The sequence below is a fragment of the Rhizophagus irregularis genome, chromosome 13 (genome assembly GCF_026210795.1).
Source record: "Rhizophagus irregularis chromosome 13, complete sequence".
Taxonomy (NCBI): domain Eukaryota; kingdom Fungi; phylum Glomeromycota; class Glomeromycetes; order Glomerales; family Glomeraceae; genus Rhizophagus; species Rhizophagus irregularis.
In genome coordinates, this window is record NC_089441.1 from 4508278 (window position 1) to 4535958 (window position 27681).

A 27681-nucleotide genomic window follows, 5' to 3' on the forward strand; every position below is an offset into this window, starting at 1 on the left:
CACTCGAGAATGATGGTGCAGTATTTAACATGTTAAATGACAGTGGAAAATACTTTCCTCATAACGATCAAGACCTGCGTGATATTCTTCAGATGTTCGTGTCAAAAAATAATCTTAAGTTCACCGTGTTCATTGAGACTCCCTCGAAAGCTTTTTCGGATTGGACTCTCAGTTCGGTTTACCAGCTTTACGGTCTTGGCGGCGAATCAGAAGAACCATCAATGACATCCTTCCCTGTTTTTTCGTGCGGAAACGTTAAGCCATCCCAGGAATCGTTAGGACTCATGGCAGAGTTAAAATCAATAACCCCCATCAATTTACTTTCAATCGAAGCCACGAAGTCATTATACGTCTATTCTTACCTGCTCGCTGGGGCGAACAATTTCAAGGGGAAGTTTTACATCCGCCCTCAAAAAGTTATTTCTGGACCGAACGGGCATGGACCTCTCGACTTTGCAATTGACCTGCGCTGAACAGCAAAGACTGTTGGAGTCACAGAAGTTAAGAAAGATGATTTTGTGAAAGGCGTTGCTCAATGCGCAGTCCAGCTCGAGTCCTCCCCATCGATCGCAAGCGCAAGGCTAATAGGTTCAGACGTTCTTTGATAGTTGCTGATGCCGAAAAATTCTATTTCATGGAATGTACGATGGATGATCAAGATAGGCCAAGCTTCAAACTATCGGAACCAGTGGTCGTTGTATATAACAATGTGAATATGGAAAACATTGTTAGAGAAGTTCTCAGTCACATTGTTGGAAGAAGCACAGAAGCCGGATTCAGATTCTCGCAGTGAAGAGGGCAATAAAAAAGCCTAGGTCATCGGGCAATCTTAAGGAAAAATCAGATACTGTCGTTAAGTCTTAGGATAGAAAATTAGTCATATATCACGGGCAAAGTCCTGAGCATTTGTATTTATTTTACTTCGTACTTCTATCACCTGTATAATGGGATGCGTCCCGAACCATTGTATTTATTTTCTACCCTTCTGCCTGTATTAATAAAAATTTTCTCGGCATTTTTCCTTCCGGAAATTCTTTGAACATTGAACAATTCCTTACATATATTAACTGAGTAAATATTTACACAAATAATTTTAACGGTCGATAAACATGTCCCATATTAATCGACTGTAAGTTTTCAGCCTTCCTTATCAGAGAATGTGTTCATTTCCCCTCACCTGCTCACGAACCATAAAATATAGCATTTTTCAAAAATTTTGATAGGAAAATAGGTAGAAGGGTCTGGATTAGGAGGCTCTCGAGTGGAAAGTGGATGGGAGAATTTATAGGCGAAGCAATAGAAAGGACATGTTCGTTGATCGTTAAATTAAATTTGCAGTTAAATGTTCATGTTTTTAATATTATAAATATTTTGTTATTACAAATATACATATGCATAAACTAATTGGATATTAGCGAATCACACAACATTGTGTTCTAAAATGACAAAGATAGATATTGTACAATTATAGTATAATTGACGTTAAAAGCGAAATTACATAAAAGAAATTATTTACACATTCTGCTTGACCCGAAGAAAAAAATTTTTCATTGAGTAGAATGAAATTCGAATGCCTAGCAAAAGTGCTAGTGCTTTTTTTTCTTCTTTTTTCCCTTATTCTTTCCCTTCTTTATTCCTTTTTTTTCGTTTTTTTTTACTGGATTAGGTGACTCTTTAGTTACAATATCGTCAATATCGATAATCTTGATTGAATCTGCTAATTCTCTAGCTTTTTGTTTGATTTCATTCTTTGGTATAATTTCATGAGTGCACTCAACGACATAACAAATATTATCTTGGTGGAAAAGGTAGTTTACCAAAGCTTCTCTTAAATCACGTCCTAAATATGACATGGACCATTCTACACGAGACCACATATAGATAATACCAGCAGTGTCTTCTAACCAAAAGACATGATCATCATTACTTGCAAGGATTGGACGAACATTAGAAATACCATAAAGCTCAAAGAAATTATTAATTTCAAAATTCTCCAAGACATCGCCGCTTGTTTCATTAAAAGGATAAAAACTTTTTAATATATTAAGAAGTGAGGGAACATCGTGGGAGTATTGTGCTTCAAGATCGCAAGACAATACTTGCAAGGTGGCCTGTCTTTCTGATTTGTCGTATAAATCGAATGAAGTCGGATTGGTAAGTTTTGTTTCCAGTATGCTAGATGTGCCAACGGATTGTTCTCGGCACAATTGCCGAAATCCCAGCCCTCTATTTTCGGGATCACATTCTTTTCCTCGTCTCGTGGGAGGAGATGTTGGTGCTCCAGGTCGAAGTCTTGTCGAAACTTCACTAAACGTTGTTTGGATTGGATGTGACCTATTAGCGTCGCCCCGAATGAATAATTGATGATCTTCTGCCGTTCGGACTTCCACATCACATTGATCACTTGTGGAGTTCGATGAGATTTTGTCTCCAAAAGTACTACCCATTTCGCTAATTGTTTCTGGTGTTGAAAAAGAAAATTTATCTGTTCCTGAAGAAACCTCAAAGTTCTTGGAATTGGTTCGATGTTGATCGTGTAATACAGACAGAGAGCATCCCAAACTGTGCTCAGTGCAATAATCGACCCATCTAAAGTTATCTTCAAACAATTCGGGTCTCCTTTCGTTTGTGGAAAGATTTGTCTGTTGTATCTGGAGTGCCAAAAAATTTAAATGCGTATTTGCTTAAAAATGGCATAAATATATGTACTATACCTGTAAGGTCCCAGGAACTCGTCGTATAATTTCCTTGACAAATTTCCTCTTTCCAACAGGAGTTCCAAGTACGTCCATAACTATAAGTTTAGTCAGATTGTGTATTACTAAAAAAGCATAAAAGCAACAAATAAAACTAACTTCTTCACTAGTTCCAAAATCCTTTAAATAGATTTGTGGCATTGCTTGATTGCTTGGTAACTACTTCTTATAATGGGAATTATTGAATTATTAATACATTCCACGGATTTCCACCTCATTATATATCATATGCATATTGCATTATCCTTTATAAGGTATAGCAAAGTCTAAAAATAGATTTGGCTAATTAAAGAGAATTCACGCAACTTTTATATAAAAGTTTCTAAATATAGATTTCTAAATAATTACATCATAGTTACATCAATGTGCTTTTTTCGCACCAATCAGATCATCCAAGAAAAAAAGCACTTGGCACGTGACCATGTAAAATTTGTCACCGTACTGACCACGTGATAGTGCATAATTCCGCCACCAAAGTGCTTTTTTTTCTTGGGAACGCTAGGGTAGTTCTTTGTCAGGAAGGGATCTCAAGGACGCTATTAAGACGAAAAAAGTACTAGAGTTCGATAATTTTCCTGCAGATAAGCTCAAGCTATGGGAGAGAGAAATTCCTGACGATCGCGATCTCTTGAGTAATCTCTCACTCCAGGACTCCTTGCAACAAGAGAAATGAGACTACTGGGCTGGAAACTACCTAAGAAGTATATTCATGTCTTAATCAAACCGGCCGTGTCAACCGACACTTCAAGCGTGTACAAGAATTACTTGAGGAAGTCGCCTCGCTTCGTGCATTTCCGGTCAAAAATATATTCTAAATACGCACCATGGATGGACTTGTTGATTAAAGATTTTTTATTATGTCTGAGAAGTAGAAAAATTTCATAGTAAATTGTGGGGAACTAGAAAACCCGCGCCTTCATAACCTGAGATCAAGCAGATATGTTTTCCTATCTTTCTAGATTCTGATATATTATTTGTCAATACTTCTTCTTGCTCTGAAAAGGTCTGATCGCAAACATGGGGTAGTGGAAAAGATATTCAGATTCCAGAAAGTAAAAAACTTCTCCACTTTATTCGCGAATCATCATTTAACTAAGCTCTTCATTGTAGAGGTACAAATGGGCGGTTAATATCGAGCAAGAGACCTCAAAGAATACGCGGTATTCAACATATGGATGATGGAGGGAAATATTCACCCAGGAACAATGCTTCATTCCGAGAGATATTACGATCACTAGTTACAAAAAAGACCTGGTACCAGAGCCCTCAAGTTCACTGTAATCATTGGGACTCCCTCAAAATCATTCGACAATTGAACTTTCCCGAAAGTGTGTTGTAATCCCGACATTGACTTTTTTCATGTGGTTCTGCTGACCTAAGTAGCGATAAGTCCAAAACTGTGGTGGTTAATCTTCTAATGGCCGAACTGAACCTTAGTAAAAAGACGACCTCATTGCCATTAGCATATGAGGCGACGAAATCTAACTATTCACACTGTTACTTAGCAGCGGTGTATCATTATACGAGAATGATTTCAAAATCATACCTGAAAAAGCTTGTAGGGCAAGGAAACCTCGATTTGACGATAGAATGTAGTTCAACAGGCAGGATGGATAGCGGGATTAGTTGAGGTCATAAGATATGACTTTATACAGGGTTTTGCAAGCTACCGTGCAGATGGAATCAACCATAACATGTCGTAAGCGTAAAGCTGATGATGACATGGATAAAGTATGGGGATCGTAACTGATGCAGAAAAATGGTATTTTATGTAATGTACGCTTGAGAGAAAGCCCTCGTTTAAGTTATCGGAACCGGTGATTGTTGAGTACAATAATGAGAATATGCAAATCAAGGTGGAAAAGGTCCTCGGTCATATTGTATGGTTGTTGCGTAGAGGCCTATGGACGATTCACAAAGTGTTAAGCAATCGAGGGAGATAAAAAAGCATAGGTCATCGGGTAATCTTACACGAAACACGCACACAACGTTTATATGGCAAATAAATAGATTTTATTTTTCATAAAGTAATGCAAATGCAATAATGGCAGTTCCTTCCCGCTATACTTTACTAACTATTGCTAATTTCATTATTGATAATACTACTGCTATTACTCGCACTTTCCCCCTCTTTCTCGATCCATAGTGAGATTTTATCCATCATAGTCTTCCTTGGAATTCTTTGATGTCGATAGAAACTGGCCAATGTGACAGGACTAAGACCGATTTCCGCAGATAAGGCCGGGCAAAAAAATTTTTAGATTCTCGTGACATAAAATTTTAAAAATGACCCGGCCGGCCGGCATTTTTTTTTTATATACAGTATGTAAAATTGTACGCACATTAGCCAAAAACTTAAAATCACGTGATAAAATTTTTTTACTATAAAAAAAAATTTCCATTTTTCGAAAACTGACCTGACCGGATCACGAGAATCTAAATTTTTTTTTTGCCTGGCCTAATACGGTGTACATTTGTGAAGGAGAACACTTCTCTTTTTTTCTTCTCTGGTCAAAAATGGATCCAATGCATTTCATACTCATCACTGTACACGTATTGGCCTATGGTATGCACTAACACGTGAAAATAAACAGTGACGAATAAGGGTGTGACGAATATATTTTTACTTACCTCAGATACTTATGAAAAATGGAAACAAGGAAGTGTATGACGGATGTGACAAAAAACAGTCACGTGTTTTTATATTGTGACATTTTTGTAGGGTACGCTGTGGAAATCAGTAACCCTCGAAATTTTTAAGAAAAACTTGTAGTTAAAAAACTTGGTACGTCGAATCTTATCTATAACATGCTAAAGATATCATGAAATTTCCGACTGTATCTGTTCTCTTGCATACCATAGATCCGTTCCCATTTTCTGGGAGTTTTTTTCTTTAACATTATATTATTTGTGGATTATATTTTGCAATAGTAACGAGCTCTTCTAAATCGAAAAATAAAAAAATTCTGGGATGACATTATTAAAGAATGTATCCATAATAAGACTGTATAGGTATACTATTGGCGAACTACTTCGGAAAAGCCTGAAACTTCGGGAAATTTGGTTTTCTTATAACGCCGAATAATAAATAAAATTGTCGCACCGCAGATTATTAGTGCTAAACCAAGTCCCACAGACAACCCTATTATCGCTCCAGCCGGATATCCTGGATTGATGGTTACTGTCGAACTAGTAGTCGGACTAGTTGAAGTAGGCGTCAAAGGAGAAGTAGTAGAATTCGGTTGGAACATATAAATCTCTTCCATGGAATCAATGCCCCACAAATTATTATCGATAGAAATTGCGACATTTTCAAGTATAATATCCTTATATTGGAGCCATTGACCATCTTTATATTGAAGAACATTATTATTGATACCAATACCAACAACTGAGGATTCGCTGCTAGTATATATTTGTTTAAGCTTCCCCCCAATTTGAATCCTATTATATTTAAGATTAAAGTGATTAAAATATAAGAAATAGATGATAAAAAAAAAGGATGTACTAACCAGTCTTTGCCATTCCATTTAAAAATATCTCTATTTCTGCTTACTCCCCATACAGTTCCATCAGAAGCTACGGATACATTGATCAATAGTCCTGGAACTAAAGGATAATTTTTTTCTTAGAATGTAAGGTGTAAAAAATAGAAGAACGTGCAAAAATTTCGCATAATTTTACTAACCTTGGACCCATGTACCGTTTAAAACATCACCATTAGTTCGATAAAAAACATTATCTGCACGATTAACACCCCAAACTTGAGATTTGTCACCAACTGTAAAATTAGATTAATTAAGTTAAAAAATGAATGTGTGAAGAGACAATTAATCCTAAAACTGCCGCTTGTAGATTACCTGATATCTGGACTAGGGCTCCAGGAACATTAGTCCTATTAAAATTTAAATGTGTAGTAAATTAAAGATTTAAACCGAGTTGTAGAAAAAAATAATAAGAAAGATCATCACTTACCATCCTATGCCATTCCACGCAAAGATCTGGTCAAACCGGTTGACAACCCAAACAGTTCCATCAGCTCCTACACCAACATTTACGGCTAAGCCTTCTATATTGCGCCAAGTTTGTCCTGTGTATTGGAAAATCTATGGGTAATATTGATCGATGAAACATATCTAATTTAATGGAAAAAGTTAAAAAAGGAAAATATTTTACCTCATCCTTGAAATTTATACCCCATACATTATTATCACGACCAACGGCAAGTTGGGTAAGAATACCGTCTATTTTTTTCCAACTCATAATATGAATTTACTAATCCACAACCGTACTATTTAATAATCGTACTATCAATCTGCAAATCGTACTATTTAATAATGTCAAGAAAAAAAAATGATGATTTCTTATATAGTGAAAATTTACTTATAATAGGTTCTTTTTTGGCAAACAGGTGTATTTGTTTTATAGATATTTTGTTACACTTAAAAAAATGGTTATGATTCTTTTATAAATTTAATTTATGAAACAAGAGTTGAGTTACACGCTTATTAGGCAAATATTTTAATCAATGAACCTGGAAAAGGCAACGGATTGCTTAAAAGATTTATTCATTTTGGCATAGCATATAATATCATGTAATTATACATTGTCGCCCGACAAGATAAAACGATAATTAAATAGACAATCTTTTACATGGAAGGAAGACTTAAAATATCAATATGGAGATATTTTCGAGAGTTGTAAACAATAGACAATATAATAACTACTAAAATTAATACTAGAAAAATCGAAGTTAAAGTTTTTTCAGTTTCCAACAGTTGACAGACGTGAGACGTGTCGCTGCTAAATGTAAATGGTCTCTAGATCTTCATGATTGCCGATCTGTTTGAAAAATCTGCATGGATTAAGGAACAGGACAACTTGCGAGTTACATGCAGGTAAGATTACTTTTGAATTTTTTACTATTAGGGAGATTTTAATAAGGCTAGACACAATAATCTCCTGATCGTATGACATGTTCATTGTTTTTTTTGCGTATGATATCTGCTGTGTACTACTGGAACGAAATAATGAGAAATATATTTAGTAAAATTGCAACTATTGATTTGTCCGGCAACGAATTTATTAAGACTTAAAACCAAATAGATAATATTTAATATATTACCCAGATGTGTGATGAACTGTTAAAGCTGTACTAAAAGAAAGATGAAAATTTGGATATATGTGTATATATAACCGTCGTTCAAAGAACTTTTATGATTTTGTTTTAAGAAGACTGATGCTTTGGCATTGTTATGAAATTTTTATGCAATATTAGAAGCAAGTTAGGTATAAACTATTTATGAATGTATAAACTAAAGAAAAATATGAATTTTTTGCTTTCATCTTCAATTCAAATCAGGCGTTATACAGTATTTACTTATTGCTGTAAAATATTTATTATGCTTTTATTTATGCTCAAATTAATTTTTTCTTATTTTTTAATATCAAATTAAAAAATTTCATAAAAAATCACTAATCAAAATAATGTAATCATACATGATGTCTCTTTTTAATTTTGAGCCGTTTATCTTTAGACTATAAACTTGATGTTGCCATGTCTTGATAACATTTCCTCACATGATTCAAATATCAATGCTAATTTCACTGTATTTTTATGGTCTTACCTAATAAACTACATGTACTGAATTCTACAAAAATTGAACTGAAAATTATTTCCTCAGATGTGAGGCGAAGTGGCTTATCATAATTGTGAATTCCTTTGTAGGTCTACCTATGTAATATCTTTTACTAATGAATTTTCAATAGATCCAAAATTTGTTCTCTTTATGGAACATAATTTTAGCATAGTTATAGATAGAAACAGAGGTAGATAACTAATATTACCTAGAATTAAAACCTTTCACAGTAATTACTGATTATGCCACTTTAAAATGGTTGAAAACTTTTAAACTTCTCAAAGGATGATGAGCAAGATGGATCATAAAATTCCAGCAGTATGATTTTATAATTCAACATTATGCTGGAAAGGCAAACTTGAATGTAGATGCATTATCTAAAAGAAGAAAAACCTTAAGTTTTTAATTGTTTTATATTAATATTGGCAGATACTAAACCATGAAAAAAGTCAGACAAACTAATTTAAATGGCAATTTAATTCCAGTATATAAAGGATATAATATAGATTTATGAAAATTAATCTGCTAAAAAGAATATCAAATTATTATCAATATGCAAGTATATACTAGGAAATGGGAACCGTCAAGCGTCGAAGTATTCAGTATAATTACATGATCATCAATAATTGTACATTTAATACTAAAAAAAATTGTAAGTTAGTGTGCATGTCCATTTTACATTGCCAACCATATTAAAATTTATTCATCTAAGATATCTCATTAAAAACTTTCATTTTAACTTCTAAGTTACAATATATAGTACTTTCTTTATTAAAATAAGTGAAAGTTTACTAACCCTTTCTGTTTAAAGTTTTACTTATTTATTTATTAAAGTTTTATTGATATCACAGAGTTACGTGTTTGTATATTATTTTTTAGCTATACAAAATCAATATTAATATATTTTAATATAATAAACACTTAACATATGATTAAATTTGTATATATATAACACAAAATTTTATTCGTCGATTAGGCTATAGTACAGAATGACATTGCATTCGAAATGCCTAGAAGTATATATCCTCATACTTCAGACAATTAATAATCTGAAAAAAGCAATTTTCAAATTAAATACTTTACCATTATATATAAATACTATTAGTCTATTAGGTTAGACCAATTAAAAAGTATTTAACATAATATATGAAATTAAAAAGATTAGAGTAAAAATAGCTTAAATAAAGATTTTTGATTGGCTAAAATATAAATAATATAATAATTCTTGAACAGTCATATAATTTTTTATGAACTCAACCTATTATTAATATTTGCTAATACTAGTATAGTAAAATCATCTGTGATATTGTGATAAGATTAAATATATAATATTAAAATTGTTATATATACAGTTAATTCTCTTTATAATCACACTTCTTAGGATTTTAAAAAAAAAGTAATTATAAAAAAAGTCATATATTGTAATTATAGAAAGCTTTTATTAAAAATTTTAAATGGTATTAAATTATTTTTTAATATCAATAAATGATAAATTGCTATAAAGTTTTTTTAAAAATTATTTTATTATTTATTAATATTAGAAAAATAATCATATGTGCCGATTTTTGGAATTAGTCTAAATTAAGATTTTTATAAAAATTTAATATTTTAGTAAGATTAACATTACACAAATCTAAATTAAATATGTGTTACATATTTACGTAACTCAGATTTAATAAAAAATAAAAAAAATTTTTTTAATCAATATTCAAAAATAACGGTAATAACCACTTCTTTTTCCCCATCACTCCCATCACTTTTCCATCATTTTTCTATTCACTTTTATTAAATATGACAAAAAAGTTTATAAGCAAATATAGCAGTTATTTTTAAGTGGTAAGTAAAAGAAAAAACTTAATATTTTATATACATAGATAAGACATATTTTTTCATAATTTTTAGCTTTAATTTATTGTTTTTTCTTTGTAAAAAATACATGCAAATAAAAAATAATTATGATGTAAAATAGTTGTAAAATGAATAATAAGATATTCTTTTTTTTCAAAATAACTAATTATATATTTGTTTTTTATCTTTTAAAATTATTTTATTAGATTTATTCTACTAAAATCCTTAAATTGCAAATAAAATCTTTTAAATAAAGTAAAAGAATTTGGGATTCTCTTATGAAAGCATTTTTTGGTAAGAAATAAAATTTTCAGATCGGACTTTATGCAGGTGACAAAATCGTGCATTATTATTCCTGGAGATATGCTAACGTCATCATTTTACATTCATTTGAAAGCTGAGAATTTGCTCTATCGTAAGAATCAAAGATCAGGAAAATTGGATCACTGGATGAGGCGTAATTAACGATCAAAGTCAAATCAAATTTAAAAATTAAAAATAAATATATTAGACGTAATTATTCACAATCCAGTGATTCAATTCATTCGATTTTAGGCTTATTAGATAGACCTCAATTTTCTCTTTCAAATGAATATAATTTCATTCGTGTAGCTTGCATCTACAGGTATTTAATAAATTTTTTTATATCAGATTTTATCAAACTTATAAAATTTTATATTAATAATATAATTGATGATTCCTAAACATCTACATATAATAAACGAATTATTTTAAATTTATTTTAAAGATAAAAGTTGGCATCACCTTAGGGAGCAAAGATCATTCAAATTGAATCACTATATGTGAAGTAATTAATGATCAAATTTAGATAAAATTCAATAATATACTGAACGTGATTACTGAACAACTAGTGATTCAATTCACTTGATTTTAGATTCATTAGATAGATCTCGATTTTCTCTTTCAAATGAATGTAAATTTATTTGTATAGCTTATTTCTACGAAGAATTATCAATGATTTTGTCATGAGAGTTATATTTGATCTTTTAAATTTTAATGATATCTTATATTAAAAAAAAATTAAAAATTATATAATTAATTAGTTTTTTTTGCATTATCTGGTATAAATTTATTATTCTTATATAAATGATAATTTATATTTGCTTTAATAAAATTATTTTTGTGTAAAAAAATTAGATTCCAAGGATCGGCCCATATGTTTTAGTATTATTTAAAAATTCTTAAAATAAATTATAAGTCATTTTTTTTTTATAATTACTAAATAGTAAATTATTTTAACCAATTAAAAAATTAATCTAAAATTTATACTAAACTAATTTATTAAAAGTTTTATCTAAGATTTTTTTGCAATTAATAATATTTTTAAAATAAAATTACAATTAAAATTCTTTAAAAGATTACTTGGTTTTTTTTTCTATTAAATTGCAATAAATTAAAATCTTCTCTATTAAAATAATATATTGATTACAAATAAGAAACATTTATTTTTAATTTTAATACTTTTATTTTATTTTATTTTGAATTGATAATAATAATACATATTAGTTTTTAATAAAGTTTTTAAATAGATACCAAATAATCTTACTGATTCTTTAAACATTAAAATTAAAGTATTTAAAATTACATTAAATTTTTTTATTTTTTATATAAATTTTATATGTTTTTTTATAATAGAATTCTAAATATTTTATTTCTAAATATTTTATTTATTACTAATGAGTAATGACAGATTTAATTATTTTATTATTATAATCAAATTAATCACTATATTTCCAAAAAAGTAGTTTATTAAGATAGATATTAGTTTTTCTTTATTTTGAAATTAGTTAATAAATATCTTTATTTAAGTAATATTTTTTTGAATAGTAATTTATATAAATTTACTTTATCCTAAAATTCTATAATTTTAAGATTAAATTAAAAAATATTTATTCTATAATTTTTTTAAAACTATATTATTAAAATTGTTAAAATTGTTACTACAGTCGCATCTCCATAAGTGTATGTACCTGAGGCCTAGCTATGTATATGCAGTTAGAGAGGGTGTGCATTTAAAGAACAGCCAATAGAAAAATTAATAGTAGTAATTTAAGGGAATATTTATTTAAATTCACTTTCACTGGTCAAAAACTAATATATCGGGTAGCAGATATATATCAGATATATACCTGATATGTGTAGTATTAATGCTGAAAATTGGGTACCCGGTATGTGTAAGATATGTGTAAATATATATATCATATACATATCGGGTACTGATATATATATGATATGTAAATGATATGTAGACGATATATATATCCCTATAAAAAATATGTATACAGTTTTTATACTGTATATACGTATTTTTGATACAGTTTGCATTTTTACATACGGCATATCAGTATAATGTACTTTGCTGAAACTTGGAGTTTACAATCGATATTGATTAGATATCGCAATGATATCATTACGATATCATTACGATATTTTGATAAAAAATAGATTCGACATCGTTAAGTTAGTCGTAACTAAGGTTGCTTGCCGAAACCTAGAGGTTTAGGCAAGATGGTGTTTCGCCGAAAAGCGAAATTCTGCTGAAACTATATTAAAGTTATATTAAAAAACTGGCGAAACTTTGGAGAAAGGCGAAACTGCTGAAACTTATTATAAATGCCGAAACTGCCAAAACTTTGCCGAAACTATAATAAATCTATAGTAAAATTTTGACGAAACTAATCGTAGGATTTTGAAGAGGTTTAGACAAGCAACCTTAGTCGTAACTGTATTTAATCGACATTGATTAGATCGATATCTCTGCGATATCGCTGCGATCATTATGCGATGTAAATATTATCACGTAACCACATCGTAGTGATGTCGTATTAACATTGAATTAATATTACAAAAATATTTGACATTTATTTGATATCGTAACCATGTCGTAGTGATATTGTATTAACATTGACAAAATATTTGACATTTTATTTGATATCGTAACCACATCGTAGTGATATCATATTAACATCGAATTAATATTGCAAAAATATTTGACATTTTATTTGATATCGTAACCACATCGTAGTGATGTCGTATTAACATTGAATTAATATTACAAAATATTTGACATTTTATTTGATATCGTAACCACATCGTAGTGATATCATATTAACATCGAATTAATATTGCAAAAATATTTGACATTTTATTTGATATCGTAACCACATCGTAGTGATGTCGTATTAACATTGAATTAATATTACAAAATATTTGACATTTTATTTGATATCGTAACCACATCGTAGTGATATCATATTAACATCGAATTAATATTGCAAAATATTTGACATTTTATTTGATATCGTAACCACATCGTAGCCATATCGTAGTGATATCATATTAACATCGAATTAATATTGCAAAAATATTAAAAATATTTTACATTTATTTGATATCGTAGCCACATCGTAGTGATGTCGTGTTAACATTGAATTAATATTACAATTTTATTTGATATCGTAACTACATCATAATAATATCATATTAATATCGAATTAATATTACAAAAAATGTTTTACATTTTTTAATATCGTAACTACATCGTAATGATATTATATTAACACCGAATTAACATCACAAAAATATTTTTATTGTAATATATGTTTATTATTTATTATACATTAATAATAATAATTTTTTATTAGTGGATTATTATGGGTGAGTGGAGTATGTTTCTTTTCTTCCTTTTTTTTTATTCTTTTCTTCTCGTATGTGAGTGGATGGATACGTCATTTTCAATTTTAAAATATATATATATATATATATATAAAATAAAAAAAACAATCATGATTAATAAAATGTACTCTTTGTAAAATATATTTAAAATTTAATACATAACCTTGAAATAATAGTTAGAGCAGGTAATTCCGGGATTTTGTAAAGAATAATAAAAATGATAATATTTTTAAGTTAGTTTTTTCTTTAAATTTTTTTGAAAGTGTTTTGTTTCTTAAAATCATAATATTGTAAAAAAATGCTGGTTGCTACGACTGACGGACAACGACAAATTGTCAGGCTACTTCCGGACAAAGTAATTGGAAGGCAAAAAATGCCATAAATATCCAGCCCTATTTTACAACATTTTCTTCCAGGCTAAAGCAAATATTACAAAAGAAATTGCAAATATATTTAACAAGCAATAGATACATGGCCGTTGAAAAATATATTCACACTTCATATTGTAATACCACAGTCTAACAAAGAAATTGCAAATATATTTAACAAGCAATAGATACATGGCCGTTGAAAAATATATTCACATTTATACCACAGTCTAACAAAAAAATACTCAAACCACAACATATTGTAAAAAAAATATGAAAAATACGCGTATATCCTATTTTCATACCTTGCTTAACAGCTCCACTATTTATTTAAAAAATGGCTTTTTTCTTTTCAGTATGTGGGTAGGTGGGTACATTTTTCCTTTCTTTTATTCTTTTCTTTCGTATGTGAGTGGCGGGTACATTTTCTTTTCTTTATTCTTGCTTTTATTCTTGCTTTTCGTATGTGGGTGTCTTACTATGTTGAATATATAAACTAAAGTGTCCCCAAAGTATTGTTAATATTGTAAAAAGATAATTAAAGTATACTTTAAAAAGAAAAAAGAAGAGACGAACTAAAATACCGTAAAGTATTAATATAAAAGACAAGAGAAAAGCGTATTTTTGAAAATAAACAAAAAAAATCTCATTAATAAACGCGAATTTTAGCTATTTTTAGATATCATATGCATGATATCACATGCATGTAATTAAAGTGATTTTAATTGGTTAATTTTAATTTATTATTACATCATGCATATGATTTTATTGGTTAAAATTTTATACGATACAAATTAAAATAATTATTTTATTATATTTATATAATTAATATAATTATATGGCTGTAAAATAAAAATTATTTTTTATCAAATTTTATTTGTAGTATCATGATTTGGTAGTTGGCACCTTTCTGAATTACAATTATGAATAAAATGTACTTTTTGAACATTATCTATTACAGTAATTGGAAAAATACGTCTCCATTTATCTCCTGTTCTTGGAGACGGTAAAGTGGACATTTTAATACTAAATGTTCAACCATAGTATCTTCAAACCAATCTACAACAATAAATGCATAATATTTGTTATTGTTACCCTTATGTTGAAAGATACCTTTGATTATTGCATAAGATTCTTCATGATCTTCTTCATAAATTGTGATAAAATCATCGAGATGTAGGTGAACTTTTGAAAGGATACCATTTTCTTCTTCAATCATATATGATGCAAATTTGTACCAACTAATTGAAGAGTTTATAAGTGCCGCCTCAAACTTCATATCCACATAAGATAAAAACAATTCAGTTTTAAAATTATGTAAAGTTAAAAGAAGTTTATCACGTTCCTGCTTTGGCATTCTTTTTTTTAATGAAATATTGGAAATAAAGTTTACTGGAGATATAACTAAATTAAAAGATTAGTAAATATAAATATCAAACATGTATATTATATGCAATAAAATACTTACTTTTTGTATCATCATCATCGTCTTGAACTTGTTCAGTTACTTCAGTTGAATATTTATCTTCTGTAACATACCAATTTAAAAATAATTGTCCAAAATTTGAATTTGTAAATCCAGTACAAGATCTATTAAATCTTGGATCAATACCACCATCTGCTAAATGTCGAATTGCAAATAAAGTATTGTAACGCTTTAATAAATCTAAATCTATGTTTTTGCAATTAGTTTTTGGTACCATCCCCTTAAAAATACGATGGACCATTTCTTTTATACCAACTTGGGTATTAATAAGTGTTCCAAAGGTTTTAGCATGCATCAAAAAGATGCATATTAACGTGTATGTTTGGTAAATTAACAAAATTTACAAAAACCTATAAAAAGTAAAATATTGTTAATTATTTGAAATTATTTCACATTTCAATATCAAATTTGTAACTATACCTTTCGGAAGGATTGAAAACTCTTCTTCAAGACATTGTTGCAATTCCTCATAGCTATCTGATGTAAATTTCTTGTTAAAAACCGCTTTCATAGTTTTTGCAACATGTATCCAACAAGATATAATAATTTTTGGAACTGAACTAACTCGAAATGCATCAATTCTTTGTTGAATCATGGCTGTTTCATTACGTTTCGATACTTGATTCTTTTAAAAACTGGTTTAACAAAAATGGCATAATCATAGCTAATCTAAGTAAATCTGACATCATAAAACTATTGTAGTGAGTAATCGGATTTGGTAAGCGAGACCATCTTTTTGGGATTTCAAAATTTTTCCAAATTTCGATAAAATTATCTTCTCCTTCTCGTGAAAATAATTCACAAGTTAATTTTAGTAGCCGCCCAATCTTTCCTGCAGTAGCATGATAAACATCCTGCGGCGTCTGTAAATGTCTTTCCCTTTTTAATTTATCTAAAATACTAGGTAATGATCGTAAACCATATTCCGTACAAAGTTGATCTCTTCTTGACATTATAGTCTCATGAGAAATTTTTAAGATTTCTTCGTCTGTAATATGATGATAACGTAATGTTGTTACGATATCCTGATTGTAGCACTCAATGATTCTTTAGTAGTTTTACAAGTACGACAACCCTTATTTGCATTATGTTTAAATTTATTTTTTAAAAAATTTTAATAGTTGTCATAAAATTATATTATTATATTATTAACTAAAATTTGAAAAAATACCTCCTAGACTCCTGTCATATCGTTACTCTCCTTGAGGTAAATCTGCCGTAACAATGCCTAAACCAGCAATTATCCATGCATCTTGTCCTTGGACAGTCATCACCTTTCCTTTCTCTAATTCCTTCATTTCTGAAATGAATGGTATCATAAATTCGTCAAATTTTCCTCCAAATGGGATAAACTCAATAACAAAATGGTTCTTTATTAGCTTTCTTTGATGTGCTGGCATATTTCCAAACTGTACATAAACACCACCTAGAGAATGGTATACATTTCTAAATGTACCAAAATCATCATAATAAAGATCTAAAAACAGCTTATAGATTGGCATAGATGATGATGGTGGATTTATAATAGAAATGTAATCAGATGGATGTAGGTATGAAAGCTTTACATTACGAACGTGCCAACGGTCATTACATTTATAAATTATTTCACTAATCCGCAATGAACCATCAGGAATATTTTGATGTTGAAACGTCATCAATATAGTTACTTTTTCTAAAATTTGAGAAGTCATTATAATTAAAAATCGTTCGTCTTGTAACCATACTTCACCGGTAATAGAACGACGTTGTCTTGGTAACCCTTTTAAATTTCCGGGTAAATCACTATATTCCAAAATTTTTTGAATTCGTAACTGATAATATCCATCATGATTTTTTAAAATTGATCTTAATCTTCCAAGATTTTTTTGACCATTATCATCATGATAGTAAACAAAATTACCAGATCGGTACAATACTATTTATTAAAAATAAATAACTTTAATAAATATTATCAATGATAATAAATTATAATTGTATCAAAGTGTATTAATTTATAACCTTCTGATATTAATATTTCGTGTTGTCCAAAAAGTGGGGATTCCCCCCATAAATTTCCATGCCAAAATTCTGATTTTTCTTCAGAATTAATGCCGGGTCCAAAATACATATGCTTCATTAGCATCAGATTATTAAGAACACGCCATATAATTTCACTAATTGAGAGTTGATACGAAGGTTTTGATCCTCGTGAGGTTGATGGAGTTTTTTTTGGTGAAATTTTAATAGACTTTGTTATTATTGGTAGGAGAGGAAGACGTTTTCTCCATGATTGGAATCTTCGGATATTTTTTACCACATGGGTAGGTTCAAATTAAGAATTGTGAATGATATCGACAAGATCTTCATATGCTTTCGTAGAAACATTATGTTTCTGAAGCCAGCAAAATAATGCCGTAGTTGTATAATTATCAAAGTACGGTGCAAATTGACCATTGCAGAACAGTATCTTGTCTTCATCTAACGCTTCAACGATTTGATGTATTTCTTCCTCTTCGTTATTACGTTCCTTTTCGTTATTACGTTCCTCTTCATCGTTATTACGTTCCTCTTCATCGTAATTACGTTCCTCTTCATCGTTATTACGTTCCTCTTCCACTTGATTATTATTATCATCATTATTACCTTCATCCTCCTCCTCTTCGTCATTGTTTTCATTATTATCTTCCTCCTCTTCCTCCTCTTCATAATTGTATTCGTTATCACTTTCTTCTTCCTCTTCAGTATCAGATGAATTGACATTATCTTGCGAAAATATCATCTCATCATTGTAGTCTTGAGGATTAATTGATCCATATGTATTATCGTCATCATTAATGTCTTGAAAACTTAAATCATCTTTATGATCATACTGAAAGTCCATGTCATCGTTATCATTATCAGGTGAACGTACAGGCGAACGAATTGCCACTCTCTCGTCAGAATCTGTTGTCTCATTAGGTTTGCTGTAAGAAAACCGATTTCGAATTCAAATTGGCTCTATTGGCTTGTTGTGACTATATCGTCTTCTCATCTTTATAACAATTTAAAATAATTCAAATTTAATTAGAATTTTATAAATTCATCAATTAGAACTAAATTTATTAAATACTATTAGTGTGTCGGCAAAAAAAAAAAATGCAATTAAGTAATCAATTCGGTTAAATTACTGCCGATTTAGCTACACAAAATTTAGGGTCAATTATACCGGCTGTATATGGTTAATGACAATTTATGACAAATAATATTATCGAAAATAGTCATTTATTGAATGAAAATAAAATAAAATATATAATAATATAAAACATAATAATAAAATAAAATAAAACATATAATAATATAAACATAATAATAATTAAATAAAATAAAATATATAATAAAATAAAACATATAATAATAAAATAAAATAAAACATAATATTAAAATAAAATAAAATATATTAAAATAATAAAATAAAAAATAAAAAATCAATGACGTTGGTAAGAGCGCCCGCGCTCTCGGTGGTAAGGAGATCGAGAATGAGAGCGCCTGCGCTCTTAGTGGTGAGAAGATCGAAAATGAGAGCGCCAACGCCGCTGCTTGAGTGAGAAGATCGAGAACGAGAGGCGCCTGCGCTCTCGGTGGTAGTAGGGGGATCGGGAGCGAGAGCGCCTGCGCTCTCTATACTCGTATGTCTTACGATCCATCCTATTTCTCCGGGCGGCCCAGACTAATGCTTAAAACAAAGCAAGTATTAATATAAATGCAATGAATTAATGAAAAAATCAGTTAAATAATAAATACTTACGCTCCACTTTCCAAAACTCGTCAGAGAGTTCCTGGTGGAATCTCTCGTCATGCAAAGTTGGGGTACGAGTGGGATATCCTTCAGGATTTCTGTTTATTAATCTCTCTAAATTCTCATACCCCGACTTTAGTGCATTTCATTTCTCTCTACATTGTTTTCTAGTTGGCCTGAATATGTGGTTGTTTCGTATATCACGAGCAATTCCACGCCATAATTGGTTTTGATCATGTAACCTCGTTGTGGTGAATAAGGGCTGATAGGCCCGACGATGCTGAAATAAGGTCAAAGCAGCGTCATCGGGCCATTGAATGTATACTGGAAGATTTGCGTTTAAGTTTAATGCTGCCATTATTAAATATTATTACTTTGATTTAAAAGCGCAAGAAAAGCATTTATATTTATAATAAATTTATTATGATTTCTTTGAGTTTATTTTTACGATCTTGTCTAAATTTTTTAGTTCTAATGCAATCATCCTTAATTAATTTATTTAACATTGAATACACACATAATTTTTTTTTGATTTCTTTAAGTTTATTTTTACGATCTTGTCTAAATTTTTTAGTTCTAATGCAATCATCCTTAATTAATTTATTTAACAATGAATACACACATAATTTTTTTTTGATTTCTTTGAGTTTATTTTTACGATCTTGTCTAGTTCTAATGCAATCATCTTTAATTAATTTATTTAACATTGAATACACACATATTTTTTTTTGATTTCTTTGAGTTTATTTTTACGATCTTGCCTAAATTTTTTAGTTCTAATGCAATCATCTTTAATTAATTTATTTAACATTGAATACACTCAATTTTTTGATTTATCAATTTATTTTAAAAATATAATTATAGTAATACTGCATTAATTAATATATATAAATAAAAATAAATAAACAAATTCTATTAATAAAAAATGAGTTAAAATGTTATCTTTATACTTTATAATTATAAAATATAATATTTTAAATCACACATGTCCTTCCTTGATTATATTTCATATTACACTGCGATGATATATTACAATTATACTGAATTTTAAGCTAACCTTAATTTACACCGTAAGGAACTTAATTCGATCTTAATTTACTCCGTTTTAGGAATATTATCGAACAATTAAACAAATGATTAGTTGCACATGACTTGTATTATTTGAATAGTTGATACTTTATATACCGATATTTGATTACACCAATATGTATTAAAACTCTTTCCTATCAGTAATTTCACAATTTCAATCAATATATCGGTATTTTTCAAATATCGTTGTAAGTCGACTACTGTAAATCCCATCTATTTTTTATGTAATCAATCCAGAGGCTTACACTAAATAGATATGGCTTAGTTAGATAGGATCATCACATGGTTCATTGGCTCAGTTATTTTTCCGTCAAGAGTACCAGGATCTTATAAATTTTTTTTTCTTGCATATCATCGTATCACACATAAAAATGGAAATTCAAAACGTAATATTCCATTAATTTCTTCTCACTCCTTTTCTTCTACCGATCATTTTTCTTCTCACCTTTCCATTATTTTTCTTCTCATTCCACGTATAGCCTGAAAAATATAATAAATTTGAAACCGTAAAATCGATTTGAGGTAATCTTCCATGTAAAAAAAAATTTCACTGAATGAAATTCGATATTGTAATAATTTATTTATATTAATTAAATTTAATTTTCGATCTTCTAGAAATCATAATTTTTAGTTTTCCCATCTCCTGATATTTTTAACTGATCCTGCATTCTACACGATACACAATGATATTAAGATCATGTATATTTTCCAATTAAATACTACAATCATAATTACAATAGCTAAAATCTCAAAATTATATCATAATAACCTCGCCCTTTTTTTTGTTCATTCAATATTTATCATCTACTTTTTTGAGCAAGAAAGTTGCTCTACATTTTTTATTCATTCATATTTTCTCGATAAATATCACCTACTTTTAAACAAAAAGGTTGTTCCACTTTTTTTTCGCTCATATTTTTTTTATATTATGACGACTAAACGTAAATTACCTAATAAATCGTCTGATGATAATCAAGAAATGGAAGTTGAAGGAGGTATGTAGATATAACTCTTTTGTAAATTTATAGTAAGTTTTGCTTATATAGTTATATGTAAGAAGAATAATTAATAAATACCAAAAATATGTATAATAGGATCGAAAAGAAAACAAATTACGAAAAAAAGAAGAGATATTGACATTGAGAAAGCCAATCAGTTGATGAAAAAAAGTAAAAGTAGTAATAAAGAAGCTGCCGAATCTGCTGATAAAGAAGTTATAGTAGTAAATGAAAAAAAAAGTAATGATGATGATGATGATGATGATGATGATAATGATGATGATGATGAGAGTAAGACGGAAGATCATAAAAAACCCGAAGTATTTCAATCAAAGTCAAATTTAGAAATAGTTGCTTGGCTCATCGACCATCCGGAAATTTTAAGATTGGCACTAGAAATGAACAATACGGATGTTGCTATCTCATCATCCAGTAAAATTACGGACGTAAGTATTAAATTAACATGATTTTATTATGTCTAAATCTTTTAAATAATGTATTTTTAATATTTTAGGATAAAATTCGTCTATGGGACGAAAGTGTCAAGTGTCTTTTTTTACGTGCAAGAAGTCCGCGTGGTGAAGTTTTTGATGAGTTGATAACAAAAATTTTCAAAATAAAAATACATTCGAACGAAGCTTAAAAGCTACCTCAAAAAACCCGAAAATTTTTTATCGATTTCAGAAATAAGTTTAACCAAATTATTTTAACTTCTGTAGAAGAATTTAAAGAAATAAGAAAAAACAGGTATTTATTTAATTGTTTTGTAGCTAACCAAATAGTGCTGTTTGTATTAATTATTAATTTAATTATAGAGCATCTACTGGAAGTTTATCTTAAAAGGAACTTATAGATTACGTTGATGAAGAATTTGTTCAAAAGATTTTAAGCCGACAGCTTGTAGCTGTTAATATTTCAGAATTAACAAGAAATGGAGGATTCAATACCTTGGTTGATTTCGTAAGAGAAACCTTTAAGGTTTCGTGGAACAGAAAAAATTTGTCCGCCGTTAAAGAATTAGATAATATGACCAAAAAATTAACGATCCCTTCTAGGAGCGGAAATAAGATCGTTGATTCTTTATCGGTAAGTTATTTTATTTATACTGTACTGATACTTCATATCCTTTAATCATAGTTATTAATAATAATATTAAATTATACATAGTTATAAATCTTAGCAAACGCTCTAATTTTTTTATAAAATTATGCATTTTATAACGATATTACATTGAATAAATTTAGTAAATTTTACAAGCAAATGATAATATGAAACATCATTATTCTAAACATTATACCATAATGTCGAGTGATAATAATATAAAATAAAATGGATGTATAAAACTATAAAATGTTTGTCTAAGATATAACATTTTCAAGTTTAAAAAGTAATTGTTGTTTTGTTAAAAATGGAATGGTTATTATATGACGTTTCTTCTTTAGTATATACGGCCTAAATATCTCTATATATTTGACGTTCTTATACAGATCAAAAAGAATATATTTGCGTAACATTTGCGTAAAGTAAGAACTTTAAAGTTTAAGCCAATTCTGACTGGTAATTTACAAAATAACAAACACATTTCTTAAAAAAAATTCTGAATCAGAATACTTTTCCGGTTTCCATCTTCGATTCTGCAAAAAATTGAAAAGTTCAGGTGATAATTTAAGAAATATCCACCTATAAAGAGACTAAACAATTATCAGGTTGATCAAGTTCGTGTAATACCAAATTTAATAAATTGTCTGATTAAATGATCGCGTATATTATAAGGCTATAAGGCCTATTAATTTCTAAAAAGTCAATTTAACCACTATTTTATTTAACCGCTATTTATTTGTACATTTTTTTTTTTTGAAAAAAAAAACTTTCTTTCTGAAAGTAGAGTCTTCCTCCTATACCGTTTGCCGTCGTGCATAGTGTGTTATAGGAAAAGGCGGACTTGAATTATATAGGTGTAAGCTTATGTTATATAGGCGTAAAGCTTATATAATTAACGCAACAAAAATCCTTTAATCAAAGGTTAAAATAGGCATGATGGGATATTCTCATATATCATGAGCTCTGTCTGTTCGAAGTGTCGTTTTATATATAATTAAGTAGGCTTAAGTCGTAAGTAACTTTTTTATAACATTGATTATTGGAGAATTAAGTGGCAAAAATAATTTTTAGTTTGTAAGACTTTTAACTCCATACCAACTTGTGTGTGTTTGGCGTGTAATTAATTCCCTAACCCTTAGACCCACTCGTGGGTTAGGTAGGTTGCTTTGCATTTCTTGCAGCCTACCTTATAATGGGTTTTAGGTCCACGTTTGCCCATTTAAAATTTATTAAACAGGATGTCATTCGTCCAAACACATTGCAACGTTTGTTGATGAAGCTATAGTTGTCTAATAAAAGTTCGCTTTGCCAGGCAATTTATGGTGGATTCAATGGATCAAATTACAAACAACAATAATGCAGTCATATGAGAATTCCAGGCCAAAGAATAAGGGTGAATTGTCAAAGTTGAGAATATATTTGTATTTTTTTTTAAAGCCATCATTCTCATGAACTTTTTCATTGTATCCCTAAATTCAATGATTTTGGTAATGATGAAACTGCAGTTGTTTATAGGGGTTTCCCGCCAAACTTCTGAGGTGAATTTATGTCTGGTGTTTTCAAATATACTTATCCTTTTTGCAATAGAGTCGTAGCGAGTCTTCTTAAAGCGTACCTGTGACACCCCATCCAACTTGGGCAGTGTCGCTGAATCTAAAGCAAGGTACCCGGTTAATCCTCAACTTTGGGTTGATGAGTTATGATTCTGGAGTATTAAGGCATAATGTTTTGACTTACATCACCAATTTAACTCATAATTCTAATTTATTGAATTAGTTTATTATAGATTTATTGATATTTTTTTTATCTGTTATATAATATTTAAACTAATGTATACTTTATCTGTAATTAAAATTGTTATTGTAATAAATAACCGGTAACTTAAATCTATTGAAATTAACTTTTAAATTAGATTACAAATTATTAAAATATTATAAAATTGAATTTAACGATATTTGATTGATTTGATATTTTTATAGATAATATCATTTTGATATTATTTTGATACTGAATTAATATTAAAATAATATTATATTGATATTGCATTTATTAAAAAAAATCATTATTGTTATAACAATATCAAAATGATATCGTTTCGTTATTTGTCAATATCGATTAGATAATTATAAAGTGATATCTTTACGATATCATATTGATATTGAATTAATGTTAGAACGATATCATATTAATATCGTATTTACTTTCTATTTTTCATTGTTGTTATAACAATATCGAAATGATATCGATTTGATGTTTCGTCAATATCGTTATGATGTCGATTAGATAATTATAAAGTGATATCTTTACGATATCATATTGATATTGAATTAATGTTGGAATGATATCATATTAATATCGTATTTACTTTCTATTTTTCATTATTGTTATAACAATATCGAAATGATATCGATTTGATGTTTCGTCAATATCGTTATGATGTCGATTAGATAATTATAAAGTGATATCTTTACGATATCATATTGATATTGAATTAATGTTGGAACGATATCATATTAATATCATATTTACTTTCTATTTTTCATTATTGTTATAACAATATCGAAATATCGATATGATATCGATTTGATGTTTCATCAATATCGTTATGATGTCGATTAGATAATTATAAAGTGATATCTTTACGATATCATATTGATATTGAATTAATGTTGGAACGATATCATATTAATATCGTATTTACTTTCTATTTTTCATTATTGTTATAACAATATCGAAATATCGATATGATATCGATTTGATGTTTCGTTAATATCGTTTTGATGTCGATTAGATAATTATAAAGTGGTATCTTTACGATATCATATTGATATTGAATTAATGTTGGAACGATATCATATTAATATCGTATTTACTTCCCATTTTTCAAAAAATTCATTGTTGTTATAACAATATCGAAATGATATCGATCTGATATTTTTTCAAACAAATATCTTTACGATATCATTTCGATATATTGAATTAATATTGAAATGATATCATTGCGATATCATAATGATATCATTTGCAAATCGATATCGCCACGATATTTATTTAACATCATTATTATATCAATTCGGTATTGTTTAAAAATTCAAGGTTTCTGTAAAGTATACTGTTCGCAAAATGTGCTTAGTAAAAAATACAGTCAACTCCCTCTATAGTCACTCCTGTTATAGTCACATTCTACTATATAGTCACACCAGTTGAATGTTCAAAACACTTTATTATTAAAATCTATCCTATATAGTCACAATCTATCTATAGTCACTATCACACCTATCCTCAAAAATCTTATATTAAAAAGAACCGTTTATAATCACAGTTATATAAAGAATATATTAAATAACTTGGCATCTAATAATCATACAAAGATGTACCATAGCTTGTTAGAATCGTCTCACTGAGATGAATCGAATGGTGGTAGTTTTATCCTTTTACGATCACTGGCTGATGAGTTATTCAACAAAATGTTAAGCATCGGCATTATTATATTCCTTGATTTACGTTTACTGCGCCATTTAACATTTTGCTAAATATCTCGGTACCTAGTGATTGTAAAAAGACGATTAATAGCTCGTTGGAATCGCCTCATCAAGACGAATCGAATGGTGGTAAGCTCATCTCTCTATGATCAATATTGACGGAGTTACTACTTAAAAACTATTTAATATTTTTTAATTTCGGAAATTGATCTAGTGATTGGATTTCGATGTATTTTATACCATTAGATTCGTCGCATCAAGACGAATCGAATGGTAGTAAGATCGTCTCTCTAGGATCAATATTGGCAGAGTTATTACACAAAAACCATTAATATTTTTTTAATTTCGGAAATTAATCTAGTGATTGGATTTCGATGTATTTTATACCATTAGAACCGTCTCATCAAGACGAATCGAATGGCGGTAAGATCATCTCTCTACGATTAATATTGGAGGCGTTACGATACAATAAAGTTTTAAGTATAATTTTGGCCAAAATTATGTTAATTTTTGGCCGGAATTATGATATACTAATATAAGAAATTTTTTATATAGTCACATCTCTTTATAATCACCAAATATGGACTGTCCCAAATGTGTGACTATAAAGAGAGTTGACTGTACAATAAAGTATACGGTAAACATACTGTGTGATACGATATATTAAATTCATACGTTTATAACGTATATCATTTCTACTGTATATCAGTATTTTGTATACGGTTCACAAAAATATTGTAAATAAAGGATACGGTATACGTATTATTCTACAGTATATTAAAATTCATATATTTATAACGTATTTTCTACAGATATACACAGGTCAAATAAATAAAAATCAGATTTTTGCCCTTTTTAATATGGCTGTCTGATTTTTTGGCAATTTTAATATAATATTTCTGATTTTAATAAATATTTCTGATTTTAATATAATATTTCTGATTTTTAACATGAAATTGCCAATTTTTGGTTATTTGTAATAGGATTTTTCGATTTTAATATATAACATGTGATTATATATTACGGTTTAATATTTATTTATTAACTTAGATTTTTTTTTTTATTTCAGTTATAATTATTTTTTTGCCTCAAAAACTTTACTAAAATACTTTTTAAATACTTTATAAAATAGAATTGAAATATTTTTTTTCTTAAATATAAATACATTTAAATTAAATAACTCATAATTTAAAATATAAACAAATATTATATTTTTTTTACATATATTTCAAAGTATGGTTTGAGCATTTTGGCTGAAGTAAATCTTATTCTTTTAATTAAAAGTAGTTTAGTAAGTTTAAAACTGTTAAGATCATAAAAGTACAGTTAATATTTTTGGAATTATTTACATTTTTTATATTATACAGTAGTATTAAGTTACAAATTTTTTTACCTTCAGAGCGTATTTTGAGATCTTTAGCCACAGTAAATCAACTTCTTATATTAATTGTAAGTTGTTCGGCA

The 27681-nt window shown here is 28.6% G+C and overlaps 7 protein-coding genes across 7 annotated transcripts; 2 read left to right on the plus strand and 5 right to left on the minus strand.

Annotated features, from left to right (window-relative positions):
• Positions 1-202: 202 nt before the first annotated feature.
• On the plus strand, positions 203-1046 carry OCT59_005599 (uncharacterized protein). Its single transcript, XM_066138453.1, has one exon. The coding sequence runs from the start codon at positions 536-538 to the stop codon at positions 791-793; it is 258 nt and encodes an 85-aa protein (XP_065997581.1). The 5' UTR covers positions 203-535; the 3' UTR covers positions 794-1046.
• Positions 1047-1586: 540 nt separating this feature from the next.
• On the minus strand, positions 1587-2792 carry OCT59_005600 (uncharacterized protein; the record flags this gene model as incomplete). The annotated part of the gene is made up of 2 exons (XM_025322726.2): positions 1587-2651; positions 2715-2792. 2 exons carry the CDS (start codon positions 2790-2792, stop codon positions 1587-1589), a joined length of 1143 nt encoding a protein of 380 aa, XP_025165601.2.
• A 449-nt stretch (positions 2793-3241) lies between these two features.
• On the minus strand, positions 3242-7019 carry OCT59_005601 (uncharacterized protein; the record flags this gene model as incomplete). Its single annotated transcript, XM_025329640.2, has 6 exons — positions 3242-6200; positions 6269-6365; positions 6445-6537; positions 6617-6651; positions 6732-6862; positions 6933-7019. The coding sequence occupies 6 exons, from the start codon at positions 7017-7019 to the stop codon at positions 5774-5776; spliced, it is 870 nt and encodes a 289-aa protein (XP_025165603.2). The 3' UTR covers positions 3242-5773.
• Positions 7020-16123: 9104 nt separating this feature from the next.
• OCT59_005602 (uncharacterized protein) lies at positions 16124-16746 on the minus strand (the record flags this gene model as incomplete). Its single annotated transcript, XM_066138454.1, has 3 exons — positions 16124-16143; positions 16214-16266; positions 16403-16746. The coding sequence occupies 3 exons, from the start codon at positions 16744-16746 to the stop codon at positions 16124-16126; spliced, it is 417 nt and encodes a 138-aa protein (XP_065997582.1).
• Positions 16747-18104: 1358 nt separating this feature from the next.
• On the minus strand, positions 18105-19607 carry OCT59_005603 (uncharacterized protein; the record flags this gene model as incomplete). The annotated part of the gene is made up of 4 exons (XM_066138455.1): positions 18105-18735; positions 18940-18950; positions 19245-19478; positions 19557-19607. The coding sequence occupies 4 exons, from the start codon at positions 19605-19607 to the stop codon at positions 18105-18107; spliced, it is 927 nt and encodes a 308-aa protein (XP_065997583.1).
• An 85-nt stretch (positions 19608-19692) lies between these two features.
• OCT59_005604 (uncharacterized protein) lies at positions 19693-19905 on the minus strand (the record flags this gene model as incomplete). Its single annotated transcript, XM_066138457.1, has 1 exon — positions 19693-19905. The coding sequence occupies one exon, from the start codon at positions 19903-19905 to the stop codon at positions 19693-19695; it is 213 nt and encodes a 70-aa protein (XP_065997584.1).
• A 1659-nt stretch (positions 19906-21564) lies between these two features.
• Positions 21565-22807, plus strand: OCT59_005605 (uncharacterized protein; the record flags this gene model as incomplete). The annotated part of the gene is made up of 5 exons (XM_066138458.1): positions 21565-21631; positions 21731-22080; positions 22149-22217; positions 22478-22720; positions 22802-22807. The coding sequence occupies 5 exons, from the start codon at positions 21565-21567 to the stop codon at positions 22805-22807; spliced, it is 735 nt and encodes a 244-aa protein (XP_065997585.1).
• Between the last annotated feature and the right edge of the window lie 4874 nt (positions 22808-27681).